The 19069-nt window shown below is 45.4% G+C and overlaps 1 protein-coding gene across 3 annotated transcripts; it reads right to left on the minus strand.

The window, feature by feature from the left end:
- Positions 1-6184: 6184 nt before the first annotated feature.
- Positions 6185-18514, minus strand: LOC309374884 (membrane-spanning 4-domains subfamily A member 8-like). Of its 3 annotated transcripts, none has more exons than XM_081920108.1 (7): positions 18075-18514; positions 14134-14340; positions 13530-13649; positions 13105-13161; positions 10649-10792; positions 7615-7728; positions 6185-6441 (listed from the first exon to the last, which is right to left on the minus strand). In XM_081920108.1, the coding sequence occupies exons 2-7, from the start codon at positions 14335-14337 to the stop codon at positions 6310-6312; spliced, it is 771 nt and encodes a 256-aa protein (XP_081776234.1). In that variant the 5' UTR covers positions 14338-14340; positions 18075-18514; the 3' UTR covers positions 6185-6309. The 3 variants fall into 3 exon arrangements, with proteins under 3 accessions (XP_081776234.1, XP_081776236.1, XP_081776235.1); XM_081920110.1 differs by lacking the exon at positions 18075-18514 and adding an exon at positions 16938-17050; XM_081920109.1 differs by lacking the exon at positions 18075-18514 and adding an exon at positions 16644-16750.
- Between the last annotated feature and the right edge of the window lie 555 nt (positions 18515-19069).

Raw genomic sequence — 19069 nt, forward strand, 5'->3', positions numbered from 1 at the left:
TCATGTGGTTGGGTAATCGGAGTTTGAAAGCTACCGGGTTGACCTGCTGAATCACCTCAAAGGGTCCCAATCTTCTGGGCCTCAGTTTCTTACAACCCCCTTTGAACGGCAACCCTTGGGTTGACAACCACACTTGATCCCCCACCCTTATGGTTTCACCTTCCCTTCTGTTCTTGTCTGCCTGCTTCTTATATTGTGCCTTGGCCCTTTCTAAGTTGAGCTGGAGCTGCTGATGGATGGCTTCCATCTCTTCTACAAAATGTTCAGCCGCTGGAACGCTCCATCTCTCCCCTCCTTCCCCTGGAAATGCCCTGGGGTGACACCCGTAATTAGCCAAAAAGGGACTCATCCCTGTGGACACATTCTCCGCATTATTGTAGGCAAATTCTGCCAACGCCAACTTTTCGACCCAATCGTTCTCCCTGTCATTGACATAACACCTAAGATATTGTTGAAGAATGCCATTTGCCCTTTCCGCCTGCCCGTTGGTTTCAGGGTGCCGGGCAGTTGAAAAATTAACTTCCACGTGTAGCAAGCTCATGAGCTTCCTCCAGAACCTGGAAGTAAATTGTTTGCCTCGATCTGAGATCACCCTCGAGGGAGCCCCGTGCAACCTAAAGATATGTTCCACAAACAACTTCGCCGTTTCTTCCGCTGTGACTGCATGTGAGCATGCTACAAAATGGCACATCTTAGTTAACAGGTCTACTACTACCATGATGGCTGTTTTCCCCTTGGACCTTGGCAGATCCGTCATAAAATCTATTGATATCGCTTCCCAAGGCCGTTTTGGTGTGGGTAAAGGTTCTAATAACCCTGCCGGCGCCCTTCTTTCCCCTTTGGCTCGCTGACATTGGTCACACCCTCTTACATACTCCCTTACATCTTCCCTCACCTTAGGCCACCAAAATTCCCTGGTAACCAACCACATGGTTTTGTGTTGCCCAAAATGTCCCGCCGTGGGGCTATCATGCAACTGCTTGAGTACTCTCCCCCTCAATTCACCTTCGGGTATATACAGTGCCCCTTTGTAATACAATGCCCCATTTCTTTCCTCAAAACCTCCGGGGCTCTCGCCCTCCCCCCTGAGACCTCTGAGCTTATCCTGGGCATATTCATCATTTTCCGTTTCCTCCACCAGTTCCCGTTGCCCCACCAGCGCCGCCCCACACACCCAGCGGTCCTCCGGGATGACATGTCTCTCTTCGATCACCTCCTCCCCTTCCCAATATTCTGGTTTGCGTGAGAGCGCATCCGCCCTGACGTTTTCTGGGCCTGGCACATAACAAATCTCAAAGTTAAATTTGGAGAATTCCTGTGCCCATCTCACTTGTCGTTGGTTGAGCACTCGAGCTGTTCTCCAATACTCTAAATTTTTGTGGTCGGTGCACACTTGCACCTTGTGTTGTGCCCCAATTAATAAATGTCTCCACCTCCGGAATGCTTCGTGAATGGCAAGTAGTTCCCTGTCATACACCGTGTAATTCCTCTCGGACTTATTCAGTTTCCGCGAGAAGAATGCACACGGTCTCCACTCCGACGCACTCCTCCCCGGTTGAAGAAGGACCGCCCCTATAGCCCGGTCGGATGCATCTGTTTCCACTCTCATGGGTTTTTGTAAATCCACATGCAGAAGTTGTTCTTCCGAGGCGAAAGCCCTTTTCAGTTCTTCAAAGGCTCGATCCGCCTCCACCGTCCAAACAAATTTCTTCTTGCTGCTGAGGCAGTCGGTGATGGGCGCCGTCAAGTGGGCAAAGTTCTTGATGAACTTCCGATAAAAGTTCCCAAACCCCAAGAATCTTTGCACGTCCTTCTTGGTCTTCGGTGTCTTCCATTCCAGTACCGCTTGAACCTTGCCTGGATCCATGGCCAATCCCTTGTCTGACAAGCGGTACCCCAGGAATTCCACCTCCTTGGTATGAAACTGGCACTTCTCCAGTTTCACCCACAGCTGGTTGGCTTGCAGCCTGCCCAACACTTCTCGAACGTCCCTCACATGCTGTTCCTCATCTTCCGAATACACCAACACGTCGTCTAAAAAGGCCACACAGTTCTTGTAGAGCAAAGGTCCCAGAACGTGGTTTATAAAAGCTTGAAAACAGGCGGAGCCCCCTTGTAGACCGAAGGGCATAACGAGGTATTCAAAGGCTCCCAAAGGGGTAAACATGGTGGTCTTCCATTCATCTCCCTTCCTTATGCGTATCAGATTGTACGCCCCCCGCAGGTCCAGTTTTGTAAAAATCTTTCCCTTCCTTACTCTGGTCAAAATGTCGTCAATTCGGGGCATAGGGAAAGCCAGGGGCTCCGACACTGCATTGAGGGCCCTGAAGTCACACACCAGTCTCGGTTTGTCTGTGTTCTTTTTGTCCACAAAGAACACTGGGCTGCCCCCCACCGCTCGGGACTCTCTGATGAAACCTCGCTTCAAGTTTTTGTCAATGAACTCCCTCAGCTCCTGCATCTCCCTGTCTGACATGGCGTACAGCTTGCCTACTGGGAGTTGGGCCCCTGGGAGTAGGTTGATTTGACAGTCAAAGGGTCTATGCGGTGGCAGTTTGTCTGCTTCCCTTTCGCTGAATACGTTGCTCAGATCTGCGTATTGCGGGGGCACCTTCCCTTTGCCCATCACTTCCATCCCCGCTAGGGTGATTCTGTCTCCTCCCGAGACCTTCCCCTCCTTGCAGTGTTCTAGGCAATGCGCTGACCCAAAGGAGACCACCCTCTGATGCCAGCCCACTAGCGGATCGTGTAGCGCCAGCCAGCTCATCCCCAAAATGATGGGCGCTCCTCCCAGGATGGCCACATTAAACGCTATCTGTTCGGTGTGCCTTGCCACTCTCATTATCATCGGGACAGTCTGTTGGCTAACTTCTCCCCCCAACAGCTCTCTGCCGTCAATCGTAGTCACCTGCAAGGGGTTACTTAAAGGGATGGTCTGTATCTGGTGCTCAGCTGCAAACTCCTTACTCATGAAATTACAGGAGCTGCCTGAATCCAAAAGCGCCTTGACCTTTAGTGGGTGTCCGTTTGGCAGTTCTAGTAACACCTCTATCACTAAAGCAGGTCTGGGAGGTTCTGGCATGGGCACTTTCATTGCTCTTTGGCCTGGCTGCTGTGCCCCGACGGTGGCAGCCAGGCGTTGGCTTTTACTTGCTCCTTGCTTTCCTCTTCCTTTCCCCCAACAGCTCCTGCCATCCCTTGCCATTCCTTTCTTTGTGGGCAGACTCTGGCAAAGTGCCCTGGCTGTTGGCAGAGATAACATCTCTTGGCGCTCTTTCCCTCCTTCTTCCGCCCTTCACCGCGCTGTTCCAACTTCCATCGGCTCTGCCGGCGGGAAAGATGGCTCTGGAATGTCTGGAATGCGGAACTCCCTCCAACGGTCTCCTTTCCCTTCCCGCCTTTCCAAAGCCCTCGCCTCCTGGCGCGCTCCTATGGCCAGCGCAGATTTGGTTAATTGGTCCATAGACTCCGCCCTGGGCCCCCGGGAAAGCTCATCTTTGACGGTTGAAGAAAGCCCCTCTTCGAAAAGCATTTGGATGGGCTCCGCCGATAGGTCCCACCCCAATTTATGAATCAGCATAGTAAATTCAGTCCAGTACTCACGGACAGATCTGCTTCCTTGCTGGCAAGCCATTAACTGCCTTCGCACCACCCCCTGCTCAATATCGCTGGAAAACATCAGGTCCATGGCACGAAAAAACTTCCTCGTGTCCTTTAAGATCTCATTATTCGCTGCCATCAGGGGTCTAACCCAATCTTTCGCCCCGGATTCGAGATGGCCAATCACATACGCCACTCGCGATTCCTCGTCGGGGAAGTCATCAAACTGCAAGTTTAGAGCGTATTGCATCTCTGTTCTAAAGGCATGATAGTTCCTGGGATCCCCCCCGAATTTCTGCACCAATCCTGGTACCTTTCTGGCGAGCGGGGTGGTTTTCTCCTTTCCCTTTTCTGCATCCTGAGCCCTCCTCTCCTCAAGCCTCGCCGTTTGCAGCGCCAACTGGATCTCCAACGCTCTGTACCTTTCTTCCAGGCTTGGACCCCCTCCAGCTGCTCCTGCACCCCCGGTTCCGGCTGGGTTGCTCATGATGCTTCTCTCTGCACAAGCTGGCTTTCGGTGACTTTCGGATTGCTGTGATGGGACGATGAGCTGCTTGTGCGTAAAATGCAAGTCCCTCAGAGTTTGATCAGGTTTTCAAACCTCTGCCTGTGACGGAGCCCCTCCAGCATGGTTGCGTCAATCACTAGTAGAATCCGAAAGTGGCTGCTTTCGGAAACGTTTCCAACATAAAAGCTCCTTAACGGAAACACGTCGTCTGGCCTCTCGGCGTGACAGTTTCCGTCGAGGTGTGGGTGTCCCTATAGGAGGTCCTGAGACCTCCCCACTGGTTTCGCTTGAAGCGTCTCTGAGCCATCCCTCCGACTCACTTTCCCTTGGAGTTCTTGCTCGCCCTCTACTGGTTCCCTCTTCCGCTGCTACTGCTCTCTCAACCTCAGGGAGCCTTTGCACCTGCGGCGCTTTAGATGTCAGTTCCCTGACAGTGGGTTTTATTTTATTTATTATCTTATATTTTAGAAATGTACATCCAGGTTTTTTCCTTTAAATGTTTTTTGGGAGACCCCAAGAGAGTGGGGCCCTAAGCTATAGCTTGTTTAACTTATACATAAATCCAACACTGCACAAAAGCATGCTTGTGTTCTTTACAATTTGCAGTCAACTGAGTTAGAGGCAGCACTTAACTCCGCTAACCAGAGAGGGGCTGGGCCCTTGATCTATGTGGAAGTATCAGTTAGTATCTTGATTGGATTAGACATTATTTTTGTATATGCAATTAATTAATGTAACTCTCACCCAAAGTCCTTGTGCTACACTTGTTTTTATGTAGGGAATCATTTTGGCTGTTTTTTATACATCCTGTTGTGAAACCACTTCAAAATTTCACTTAATAGAAAGCAGTTAATAAATGAAATAAATAATAATATTAAGCCCTGCTTCTACATGTTAACTGTGTTAGAGGAGAGAGGCTGTGATTGTTCAGTGTGGGGTGGAGAGCAGCAGCTCAGCAGCTCTTTCTCTTATTTAACTGTTCTTCCTCCTAAATAAGTCTGGCCTTCAATTCAATAGCTGTTCTTGGGAGGCTCATGTGAGGAATATGCTGCTTTTCCATTATTATTTTTTTAATATTCAGGATGCTTTTAGCAATGCCTTTTGTAAAGGCAGGTCTAGAGACCTCAGTCTCTAAATGTGCCATTTTAGAAGGATATTTTTAAGCAGCTACCTGATAGAATTAGGATGCACAGAATCTGATAAGGATTGCAAAAGCTCTAAGATGACAGATTTACATAGCAGAACTCTTGGCGAAAATGCTAGCTTGTGGTTGAGACCCAGATATGAAGGCTGCATATACCTGTGACTAGTGGTTAAAAAGGGGTTTGTCCTTGCTGCTAGGGATGGGAGAATATCAATTTTGGGTCCTCTCAGTTGTTAATTTCTTCAATCTTAAAATTCAGTTCCTCACATTAGTTTGCAATTGTTTAAAAAAGTCCAGATTGGAGTGGTACTATTATTCCCCTTGATGTGGACACTATACTTCTGTTGATGCAGCCTAGAATTGCATTAGCCTTTTTTTGTTGCTGTATTACACTGTTGACTAAGTTTTGATCTACTAAGACCCCTAGAACCTTTATTTCAATATATGATTGCGGTGGCAAGACTTTTATATGAACAATGGAAAAACTCATAATTACCAACAACAGAGGAATAGTTATTAAAATTATTGAACTTAGCTGAGAGCGCAAAATTGACATGTTTAATCAGAGAAAAGTCATTGTTAACATATACTAAAGACTGGAAAACTCTTATAGATTTTTTGCGTGAAAAAGAAAACGAATAAATGACATTTGGGTTTGAGAACTGAAGATAATGTTGGTTTATAGAAAGTAGTTTTGAGGGGTGTTATATTGAAGTGGATGAGTTGAATAATGTTGATATAGAGCTGATAGACGAAGAATCAGAAGTTCTTTATTTTCTTAACTCTATTTTTTCTCTTTCAATTCTTTTCCCACCCCTCTCTTCTTACCCCCCTTTCCACTTCTTTTCCTTTGGGTTTGTGTTTTCATCAAGATTAACATTTTAGTTTTGATTTTTTTAAAAAGATATTTGATAATAATCTTTGCATTCCTCTTTCTAAATTCTAATAACATTTTATTAAAAATGGATATATGTGCCAAAAAATACAGAAAAGCAAATGAGTATTAATTTCACTCCTTTAGTAGCATCTTCCATATACAGCTTCTCCTTTAGATTCTTCACTCATTCTTGGGGAAAGAATCCACAGTACTGTAAGCTGGAGGAGGAGCAGAAGCTGGAGGAGGAGGAGGAGGAACACAATTGCCTTCAGTGGGAGCTGTATCAACAGTGTAGGGAATATAAACCATTGCCTGTATAACAGAAGAGTAATTCATCAGAAGAAGACACATGCCACGTCATCACCATTGTAATAATCGCCATCCTGGCAGCATTCAGGGGCCGCCACCACTCTGGTCATCATCATGAATGAGGGCGAGAACATCACAGAAGGGGCAGTGCCAGCGAGCAATTCTGATTGTGTGAGGGTCAGTGTTAAAATATCGGAAAAGTGCTGGTGCTGGCAGATTATCAATTTGCAACTGCACTTCCTGCTCTGCAGTTCTCCAAATCCTTCTGTTTTGCTCTAAAAGTTTACATGACAGGTAAATCCTGCCTAGGCAAACTGGGATAAGGAATAAAGCCTTTGTCCCCATATTCTACTACTGCATACTGTAGTGTACCGCTGCATGTTGGTGTAATGTGAACAGTGGGCTTAATCACACAGTGCTTGGGCTCATGTCTTGAGGAGCACATCCCCCACGTCTGGATGTTCTGAGATAAGGGTGCCAGACTTCGGCAAGATCTTACCAGAAGTCGGCGCTGACACAAGCGTTCTGCAGGTGCCACAGCTGGTGCTTTGTGGCCACCCCATGCCATGCAGGCAAGAGCAGGATGGTGCTGGTGGGGTGGCAGGGGCAAGGGCGTAAATGAACACAAAAATGCCTGGGACTTCCTTCTTTAAAAAGATTCCTGCCCTCTCAGCCGAGTTTAGAGATAAACTGGGTTATTTGTTTTGGGTTCGTGTTTCCTCTTAAAGGAGTGTTTATGATCAGCACTGGATTCACAGCAATAGACTCCAGGTATGTACATCTATCTGTGCAAGTTTACTCATGAGAGAAGTCCTCAGTAACAGGGTGTACTTTTTCTTCGTTGTATTGTTTCATGTGTTCAAGGAAAATATTCCACACACTCTAACACTTTTTATAACAGTGATAAAGTAGTGGCAAAGACCTGTAGGTTCTCTGGGCAAAAAATGGCTGGTAAAGTTGTTGGTTATGAAGCTTCCTGGGTTATGAAGCTCGCCAGTCACTCACTTTCACCTTGAACTACCTTCCAGGGTTGTTGTGAGGATATATGTGGAAGTGGTGGGTGGCTCTTTGGAGACGGGGGGGTGGGGGGTGGAAACATAATCTTTAAAGGAATAATCCTCTCCAAACCTCTCAACAAGATCTGCTTAAACTTTAAGCAAGGTATCAAATGCTTACCGGGTCATTGGAACAGCAGGTTAACTGGCACCCAAAATGTGCTAATGAGACCGCGATGCAGAACTCCAGAATGCTGAACAAGAGGAGAATAACGGCAAGCCCAGTACTTACAGCCTGTGGAGCACAGAAGCGGGTAGAAAGTCATTTATCATATACAGTTCAAAGTACTGCCAATTAAGTTAAGTTGCAACATTAAAAAGTGTCTTGGTCTCCATCTTCTATGTAACCTTCTGGAAATCAGCCTAGGAAAATCTGCTGGTAATGGTGTTGATTTTGAATAATTTGATTAAAGTGTTTGCTTCACATACAAATACCTCTTGAAACGTACAATTGTAAAACCAAGGATAGAGAGTACAGTGCCGTAGCTACAAAAGGAGGGTTAGCTGGTCCCCCCCTCAGGATGAAGTCTCCAAAAGGGCGCCATTGAGGCTCCCAGCCTCTGTGTGTGTGTACGCAAATGTGCTGGGTCTTTGACCTGGGTGAAATAAAACCTAGTTTCACCCCTGGTGAATTTGAACCTGGGCAAAGACCCTCATAGCATGTTTGTGTTTTGCAGCATCCCAAAGCAGGGCTACCAACCCAGGACTGACACTGTTTGGTAGGCAGTGGAACCTGGAATGCCCTCATACAACTCTAAACATGGTCATTTGAGCCTCATTTAAAGTCTCTATTATGGGATATCTGCAAAAGAACAACCCTGTGCACATTCTCGTTAGTTGGGTTTACATTTGTATGAGACCAGACAAAGGAAGAGCCAATTTGAGTCTCACATCCAAAAATACCCTCTTTGTTAACCCTCCTATGTCATTCGCAACACATCCTTGTGAAGGAAAAGCAGCAACTGGGAAGAATCCTAAGGAGCAGAAATGTCAGTGCATTTATGCATGAATTAAAGGTATTTTGGCACTCCAAAGTCTGCTCTGAAATGAACACCACCCCTTGGTCTTATTTGCTTTGTCAGCTTTCATGACAAATTAATCTTGCCTCCTCAAAAGGGAATTTCTTTTGTTTATAATATAGTGACTCAAGTCATTATGCTGGCGTTTCTGATTTCAAACAACGTCAGAACTCAGCACCGAGGGTGAACATTCAGAACATGTAAGAAACTGGAGCTGGAAAAATCCCATGTCTGATTTTGTTGTTGTTTGCATCCCTTCCCTTTTTGAAACAAGACACCTTCTCTTCACTCCCCAGCTCAAGGAAGAGGCAGAGCGAGACGTTCTGCCTTTCATGTACAATGACGCCACATTATCTAATGGGAGCCCATGGCAACTGCATAGCCATATTCCAAATGGCATTTCCCAACTGCAAGTTGTTGTTGGCATCAAGAGACAATGGAGTGTGTCTCTGGGGGTGAAGACAGACCACTGCGCTATCAGCACCAAAGTGACCTCCCCAAGGTGCAAGCCTGGGCAGTGTGCAGGAAGGTCCTGGGCTGCCCAGATGACATGACCCCGCCCCCTCTTGGCCTCGCTCATGTGGTCCAAAGGAAAGCAGAGCAATACGTTTGGCACCAGTTGGGCTGCAGGAGTTGCTGGAAAGAAGCATATAAAGCACCACCCAGCCATCTTAGACTGCACTCTGGATTTATGTAGCATTTGCTCCTTAGCATTGTCTTCTCCTGAATATATCCTGCAAGGCAGCAGAGGTTTAGGATCAGTTTCTCTTCTCCTAGATGGGCTACCTTCCCAGGCTGATGAGCTCACTTCCCTCTACAGCATGTGCAGAAACCACCTTCTTGACTGTTGGATCTGCTACTGGTCTTATCCGCTCAATTCACCAGAGCCTGTCTTCGCTTGCAGGGGAAGTCCTTAACTCACCAAGGGTTTAAGACCCATCGGCTGCCATCACCTGGTTTAACTGGCCAATCGAAGCCATTTTCTGGCATGTGGCTGCCGTCGCATGCTGAAAGCTTCTAGGAGCCACAGGTGAGAGCTGAGTGCAGGGTGGAGACTAAAGGTGGACAAACTACCCCAGAAGGAGCATGACGGAATGGATGCACTAGCTCTAAGGATAAATAGCATTTTCTCAGGGACAAAAATATTACAGTGCTAGTATTGGGGATATGTAATTTTTCCAGTAACAGAATGACTGCTTAGTGGAAAGATGTTTGCACAGGTAAGTAGCAAGCACGGAGCAGTAATAATAGTAGCACTAATAAACCTTCACTGGAGGTTTTTAAGCAGAGGTGTGTTTTTAAACACAGCACTAACAACTGCTGTAAAAGGCCACACTGACTACCAGTTCCAAAAGCTGCCTTGAACAAGAATTCTAGAAAATCTGCCATCCCAAAAACTTTGAAGGTAAAAAATGTTTTTAAAAGTAAAGCAGGACCAATAAAAACTTTAAATCTGGCGTACCATTCCAAATGGCAGGCAAAATCAGAGCCTGTGACCACATTGTCCACAGGCTGAGTCATGTAGCTCCATCTACATGATGGAGGAGGCCTTAAAGTAGAAGAACTGATGCCTAGTGGGTATTCATCTGTTTTTGAAAGAGAACAAACTGTAGCAAGCTATGGAGAAAGAACAGCTTAAGACCAAATGGTCAGGCATTTCTGTCCAGGCTTCAGAGCCTGCCAGAATGCTGGGTTTCCAAAGCTACAAACCAAAATGCAAAGAAGGGACCTGGGTGGGTAGGAGAACCATGTGGAAAGCTTCAGCTATGCTTGCTACTTTCACTGCTGAAGAGGCAAGCTACCTTTTAAACTAAATAGTGGCTAGTCTCTTTAGCAGTGAGAAGTGATGTGTTGAAAACAGAAAGCAAAACTGATGGCGATTGGGATTTCTCCCTCTTTCCGGATGCTGCCCATAAAAACATAAAATTGAATCATTGCAGTCATGGGACAACTTCTGTGAGTACAACAGAACATCTCCCCCTTCTTCTTCCTCTCACTCCTCACCTGCAGATTTGGAGGGGGGGCACACGGGGAGAGGAGAGGAAGGGGAAGTTCCATCGGGTTCACATAAGTTGTTTCTCACATACACTGATTAGTCCAAAGGCCAAAGTTCTGCATAGCGTTCTTTTCACTTACCTTTGCCCAATAATACCTTTCCCCAGTCTCATAATAATATGGATAATAACGAAAAGGACCTACAGACAGCTCTACCAAATAAAGAATGATGCCAACTAATGCCATTACAGCACTTGTGATATTCATTCCTACGCTGCTTCGCACCTGAAAGAAACAAAGAATGTCATTTTCAGGCTCCAAAAAGTACAAAGCAAGTACAGTGGTACCTCGGGTTAAGTACTTAATTCATTCCGGAGGTCCGTTCTTAACCTGAAACTGTTCTTAACCTGAAGCACCACTTTAGCTAATGGGGCCTCCTGCTGCTGCCACGCTGCTGGAGCACGATTTCTGTTCTCATCCTGAAGCAAAGTTCTTAACCTGAAGCACTATTTCTGGGTTAGTGGAGTCTGTAACCTGAAGCGTATGTAACCTGAGGTACCACTGTATAGTGTTACACGCCACCCCAGTCTCCACGCAGTGTGGGATTCCAGGCGTCCAGGTGCTTACCTGAAATACCTGTGTTCGTGTTTCATTTAGAAATGAGGCACAGCGGAGACTGTGATGTCTTTATGATATATAGTTTAATTACATGTACATATACACAACCTGAGCCTGCAACGGAGAAGCTTCTAGGATTACACTGCAAATCAGTCTCATTTCTCCCATGACTACCACCTTGGATTCACACTGACATAGTGCTTTGACTCCCCGTCTCTTCAGCTTGCTGTGTTTGCAAAATACAACTATTTTTTCCTCCCGCTTACAACAGGAAAAATGCAATCCTCCCCAAAACTGCTCTCCCAAGGCTGTGTCTCTTTACTCACCCAGCTCGGGGAGGGGATTTCCCTATTTGCCTGCTGGTACAGAATTTCTGCTTTGTTACTGGCCTGTCTACCTGTCCTTTATTTGCTTAACAGCCCAGCCATTTCCTTCCTTTTTCCCTCTTGATAGTTCCTCTGCCAGGCAGGTTTCTGGTCAGGCGAAAACTGGTTTGGCCTGTATTTTAACACTTTCCTAAATCCAGCTCCTGACATTCCATTTCAATATTCTAAGTAGTGATAAATGTTAACATTTACTAACCTCAACAATTAGAAGAAGAGCCCAGGAACCCTACAGACTCATAACACAAGGTTACCTTAAAGTTAAATTATCTGATAAGAACATGAAGCTGCCTATCTTGACTCTTCTGTGGGAGAGCGTCTAGCAGTTCTGGCAATATTTTGAATTAAGGTAACCTCCATAAAACAATTCCATGTTAGTTACTGAGCTCCTTCAAATTGTGTCATTTTTGTTGTATACATTATACGTATATAACATGCGTCATACTATGGATTGTTCTACCTATTTTGATGTTTAAAGGAAAGGAAAGTAGTTGTTCAGGAATGTTCATCTATTGAGTTCTTAATATGAATTAAATGTCAACACAATTCCTGTGTTGAATCGGGGGGGGGGCAGTATTTCCCTTACAGAAAAATAATTTTTAGTTTGTTGAGCAATCAACCTTCACAAAGCTGGCACCCTCCTAATGTTTTCAGACTCCAATTCCCATCAGCCTCAGCAACTATGGCAAGTTCTGTTGTGTTTGGAAGTAGCTGTTTCAGGCCTGCTGTGGGCCATTCCGATTTGATTTATTATTCTGATTAGTGAAATCCAAACCTGTTTTGCCCCCATGGCCTATAGTGGGGAATCTAAAAATGGTTGTAATTTCTTTTGCTTTTCACATAAATGGATAGAATTTGCATATGCCAGTGAGGAATATCAGAAGGGGCACAGCGAATGCACAGTTCCTTGCTAGAGTCCTGAAAGAAGGGCAAGAGGTCCAGTTGGCAGACTCAAGGCTGCCTCTGCATTCTCCATTGGCCAAAGAGGGTCCTCATTTCAGACAAAGGCTGGTCTGGTCAAGATGGATGTTTATGGGAACAGAGGGTGGGACTTGATGGAGGCTCCTTGTTTCAGAACTTGGGCTTACAATAAATGAATCTACAGAGGAAGCTGTCAATACGGCCTTGGATTTGTAATAAGAAGGAAACACATTAACTGGCATTTCCTGGATCATAGTAAAGGTAAAGGTAAAGGTACCCCTGCCCGTACAGGCCAGTCATGACCGACTCTGGGGTTGCGCGCCCATCTCGCTTAAGAGGCCGGGGGCCAGCGCTGTCCGAAGACACTTCCGGGTCACGTGGCCAGCGTGACGAAGCTGCTCTGGCGAGCCTGCACCAGCGCAGCACACGGAAATCGCCATTTACCTTCCCGCTAGAAAGTGGTACCTATTTATCTTACTTGCACTTAAGGGTGCTTTTGAACTGCTAGGTGGGCAGGAGCTGGGACCGAACGACGGGAGCTCACCCCACTGCGGGGATTTGAACCGCTGACCATACGATCGGCAAGTCCTAGGCACTGAGGTTTTACCCACAGCGCCACCCGCGTCCCTCCTGGATCATAGAAGAGATTAAAACTCACATTTATTTCTCTCTTACCTGACAGGGAGTTCCATATTTCTCAGCTAACACTGACAAGGTTCCAGAAATAATGAACTGAACAAAACAAGGAAAAAGACACATTTGACTGAAGTTCATTTAGAAATTTCAAAAACATGCTCTCTAATGTAAAAAACTGGGTTATATAAGATAACAGAACCTTTTCTCTCTTGAAGTTCACTAGTTTATCCTTCTAGGAAGAGAAGCATTATTTTTCTACAATTACAAATCCTTAAAATGAATAGAGTGTACTTCAGGGAAAGCCTTCTTAATGACACAACTATTCTGTTACCAGTCGCCTGTTCTCCACACACAAGGAGTCCCCACCTGAACAGGGATTTGGATGCAGATCTGCAAAGTCTAAATTCAAAATCATAGGCACTGATACACACTGTCACTCAAAAGGCAAATAATATTCTGCTTACAAATAGTCCACCCCAGAATGGGTAACCTCCAAGAGTAGCAAGAGTCAACAGCCAGGTACAAAGAACAGCTGAGACACTCCCAAAGCCAATGTGTATCAAACCAATTAAGATCTGGATGGCCTGTAGGAACAAAATGCACAAAACAGCACATCAATTTCCCTTTGGTAAATTCAGAACTGAAACACATTCTCCTCACCTCATGATGCTCACCCAGGTGCCCCCCCCTTGAGCCTGCTAGTAAATTGGACTTTGCTCCCTCTCCATGCAAGTAGTAGGCATAGCATACCCCCCTCCATATTTTACAAGCCATTTCCTTTACTATAACACATTTCTGTATGACATTTTAATTAATATATGCATCTGCAGAACCTGTTCCCCTAACATGTACGTTTCTTTGGTTAGAGAACTGTATCACAAAATTCAGAGAACTGCATTTTAGTCTGCCTATTGTTTTGGGAAGTGCAAATTTGGTTGGTTTCCAGGGAAAACGCAAGCCAAACTGGTTTTCTTCCTCACCCCCCTGCCAGGGAGCAACAGTGCAATCATATGCAATATTCATTTAATTCATTGGACCTCCATGTTGGCAGATCTCAAATACACTTACCCCCAGAGTCTTGGCCTCCACTTTGACAAGTTTCTCCATCCACCCTGTTTGAGGTTGGTTGTTGGGGCTTCCAACCTGCTGACCTGCATATTGTATGTATTGAACTGTCCCTGGTGGTAGGGTAACAGTACCAAGGATTCCCTGGCCTGCTTGGATAACACTGGCATTAGTTTGGGGAATCAGCACCACAGTTCTATTAGCCATTATCTGCAAAAAGACAAACAAACAAACCAAACATACAATTTTTTAAAAAATAACCGCTCAGATTTGGGCAAATACAGTGGAACCTCGGGTTATGAACGTGATCTGGGCCCTTGGAGCCCCAGCTCCCTAATCACTGTGGGTTTATTTTAAGAGCAGCTTAAACGCTTCACTTTTCATCACAAATCAGAGCAGGCAGGAATATCAGTGGGCACCTACCACTGGATCAGATGTCCCCCTCCTGGACTAATCTATCTCATGCCTCTGCTTGGCTGTGGGACCCAGGCCAGCCATTACCATTGGTGTACTGTCTGGTGGAGCAGGTAGAGGAGGTGCCCTGATCCTGCTGCTTAGCCCAATGGCAGGTTGCTTGGGAACACCTGCCTTGCCCAACAGATGATGTGAATCCAAGTGAAGGATCAGGGTGGCGGTGAATTGCAGAGGGCAGAGCTTGATTCAGGATATGGTAACACGGGACATACACTAAACCTGTAATTTGCATTTTGGGACCACAGACTGTGCCAGACAAACATAAAGAGCAGAGAACAGTTTCTGCTAGGTTCCTTTTGGGTTGTGTACACCTCTCAGGTGGGTGCCATTGCCATTATAAGAGAACAAGGAGGGGCGTTCATCGTGAGTTCCAGCACCTCTTTTTCTAGAAAAATAGTGCTGTGCACCAACTATACCAGATTCTATTTGGTAGAAACGGAAGGAAAGGAGAGATCAGCATTATTCTTGACCTAATCTAGCTCTCTCTTGACTCATTTAAATTTTTATTAGGCATGCTGGTGCCCACACAGACCTCTAAGGGGCATGCAATAGCTTTATGTAACTTATCAGTAAAGTGTTTCTTGCTCCTTCCAGTGGCGTGGGCAGGGAAGGAAATATTGCTTTTAAAACATGGTTATAACCAGAATTTGCATTGCCACTGTGAACTTTGATCTTAGTCTTGATGACTGTGTTGAGGTTGGTGGCAGAACTGACATTATGAAAGTTTCTAACAGGAAGAGTTTGAATAGGAAGAGACCGAATTTGTTTGTTAACTGCATTCTTTAGTTTATAATGCAGCTCTTATGAATTGTTAGGAAAGGAAGGGAAGAGCCCTCATCAGGGGCTCAATCCTACGCCTTTATCTCAGAATATTTTGGTGGGATCTGCTGCCTGGTATGGCACCAAGGAAAAAGGCAGGTACACTATGTGAGTTCTGCTCCTGTAGTAGATTTGAGTGTGGTTTTCTTCTGAGATTCATCCATAAGCTGCTCTGAAAGCCTCTGTGCTATAAACCGGGATAGAAGCATTCTAAATTGTAGAACAATAATCCTAAATATAATAATTGTAACATGTAATCCACATGGCCTAAGGATACTTACCCAGTTGTACTTTGAGAGGTGGAACTAGGGGGGGGGGAATGAAAAACCAGGCTCTCTGCCACTTGTTTCCCTTGTAAATTCAGAAAATTTAGGGAGGGGAATGACACAATTAACATGTCCCCCTCCCCAACATCCATTCCATGCTTTACAACTGCTTCCACATGCCTGATAAGTTAACACAACCCCCCTCCACACAAATACATTTGACCAACCCTGTTAAAGAAGAAATACTCTCAACATGTGCAGTTGTATAATTTTTTTAAAAACACATAGTACAAGAAAGGCAACACAAGTAAAATGGCATTTGATTCTGCTGCCCTGGTGCTGCATATGCTTATTTGGGAATATGCAAACCATGTTGTTGCGTGTCGAGGTCCCCAAGCCACCCCCCAAATAAGTCACAACGCACACTTAATTTTTGTTTAAGGTTTTTGGCATAATTTTGGCCGCAACTTAATTTAAATACAAAACCGTGAGTGGTTGTTTAGGCATTGGTTAAGACTTTCTGTCCCCCCGCCTGGGGACAGAACTGACTTCCGGGCACCACCGAAAGACAGTGCGGGGGAAAGCAAGTCGGGGAGAAATGGAGCTGAGTCACAGACCCTCAATTCTCATCCGCATGCTCCCCGAAGGCTTGCCGGCCCTAGTCCCATTCCAGGGATTGGACAAAAAGATGGCAAGCCCCAGGATTCCTTTAACGGAATTCCCTTTCTGCAGCAACCATGGAGGGGCAGGCACAGCCTATCCTAACCCCTCCTGCACCAATTTTTAACCAATGCCTATCCGCAACCTTAGAAGTTGTGACAATTTGCTATGCAGTAGGCAAAAACCAAATGGCCCAGCCAATCAGCCAGATGGACAAAATTCCTACCAGGCCCCTGCCCCAACGTCAGACGACCCCATGACAGGCATAGCAAGGTCAATGCAACAATCCCTTACTTTAGGGCAGGTAGGCGGGTGATCCGTTGCACGCAGCAAAGAGAAAGCTCCAGGCTGCGTGCAGAGTATTTAAACATCTTACCCCTCCCACCAAAATTGCAACATAACTTTTAACCCAGCAACCCAATCGTTGCCCCAGGCCATCTTTAGAGACCCTGCCTGGCAACAGAGGGGTGGCTTGGCAGACCCCACCGCAACACGTGCTCTCCATGAGGGAGAACATGCTTTGTAGGAAAGGATTGTTTGTTTTAAAAGTAAAAATAGTAAAATGAACTTCTGTAACCGTAGACATGCCTGGATAATAAATGTTGTTTTAAAACGAAAAAAGGGTAAATGCAGTATCCGCTGGCATGCCCATGACAGTCATGACGCTGGGTCTCTGTGCCTCTGCCTCCATAATCTGCTACTCTCCAGGTGATCATTTGGGGGGCCCTTGGAGAGCTGGATCTTAGCCCTGAGATTCAGCCCTACAGTTTTGTATTCCTTTCAAAAGGGAATGCTTTTAACCCCTAGCTAACATTACTGAAACCCTCAGAAAGAACCTTTGTCTTAGTAAGTATCTCTTAGTTAGATTATGGAATGAACAAGTGACATCAGAAATGGTCTCGGAACAATCTAGCTCAAGGCTTTTTCTGATGCAACATCCACTTCATATATTCAAAGCACTCTTATATCCGGTGCTTTTTTTCAGCCAGGGCACACCAGAGCACACTTCCGGCACTTCTCCGGTGACTTACTGTAAGAACTTCATGATGAGTCCTGGCACCTATTTTTCTTGAAAAAAAGCACTACTTATATCACTTTAATAATCGTGGTTTACTCCAAAGAGTCCTGGAAAGTATAATTTGTTAAAGGCAGGGGTGGAGTTTGGTAATATGGAGCCCTGAATGAGGACAAAAAATGCCCCCCGCCCCAATATATCTTATTTTCACAATTATCAATTTTGGTACAGTTGTTTTTTATGGATATTCTCAGCTGGTATCCATATAAATAAAGATATTATTATTATTATTATTATTATTATTATTCTCTTTAGCTTGACACCCTGTGCAGGGGAACCACCCATACCATACCATCCTAAATTTGGAGCTGTTAAGGATGTTGAGACTTGTTAGGAAACCCCTCACAAAGCTAGAATTTTAAATGTATGGTGTGGTTGTGGCTGCTATTCCTCTCTAAGCTGAGATGCTTGAGAGAGAGGAGGGGGAGAAGCTTGCCCAGGCCTTAATTTTCCAAAGAAAAGACTTCCACACACTGTGGCAGGGATAAATAAATTGCCTTCTGTTCCTTGTTGGGGCTCATGAGGGGGAAACTCTCTACCCATGTTCAGCAGAACCATTTTATTCTTTCAGGCTTTTCCCAGTTGAGGCCTGGATCAAATAAAATACTGTCCCCAAATCAATTTAATTAACTTTGTCCAAAAGTACTTACGTTACACTCCTTGATCTGATCGTCCTCAGCCGCACAGTGTGTGTCTCAGGTATCACCAGGAAGCAGTGAGAAGTGAAAGCAATAGTGTGTGAAAGGGGTGTTTACACAGCACCAGACTCTGACTCGTCCCCTTTCCTTCCTTTTGTCTCATTTCACTGTTGATTACTGTACTCTGGACTTTTTCCATTTCAGATATTCTCCTCGCTCCTGCCAAGGAACTCCAAAATAACTTTCTGTCTTCCGTCTTGGCTTGCCTTTGTATTCTGCATTGAGACTGTGTGTGTGATTTGTTTAATCTCAGATGTTCCTTTTCACCTCCCACCAGAGAGATCTTCCAAACTTGTACAAAATGCTCATTTTGGACTACCGTGGATCTAAGTGAATCTCTTAAATCCTGTCTTTTAGTCCTAGGACACTTCCACACCATGCGTTTGAAGAATTACTGTACCACTTGACAGTCATGGCTTCTAAAGAATCCTGAGGACTGTAGTTTGCTGAGAGTGCTGAAAGTTATGCGGAGACCCCTACTTCCCTTATAGTAGCTCTAGTACTGAGGGAAATAGGGGTCTCCGAACAACTCTCAGTACCCTCATTTCCCCCCACAGAGCTAGATTCCAGACCCTCCAAGTCTCCCTATTTTCCAGGGACAGTCCCAGATTTACAGAAGCTGTCCCAGTTTCTGATTGGATCCCAGAATGTCCTGCTTTTCCTTAGGATGTCCCTATTTTCATCAGAGAAATGTTAGAGGGTATGAGATTCCAGAGTTCCCTGCGAAAAGTGATGGACTGTTAAACCACACTGGAAATTGTAGCTCTGTAAGGGGAATAGGGATCTCCTAACAACTTTCAGCACCTTTAACAAACAAAACTTCCTCATCTAGTGGTACCTCGATTTTAGGGTGTCTCAGAAGCTGAACGTTTCAGTTTTTGAACGCTGAAAACCCAGAAGTAATTGCTTCCGTATTCGAACAAGCCTTGGAAGTCAAACAGCTTCCG

Source organism: Podarcis melisellensis, assembly GCF_964234715.1.
Source record: "Podarcis melisellensis genome assembly, chromosome: 1".
Taxonomy (NCBI): domain Eukaryota; kingdom Metazoa; phylum Chordata; class Lepidosauria; order Squamata; family Lacertidae; genus Podarcis; species Podarcis melisellensis.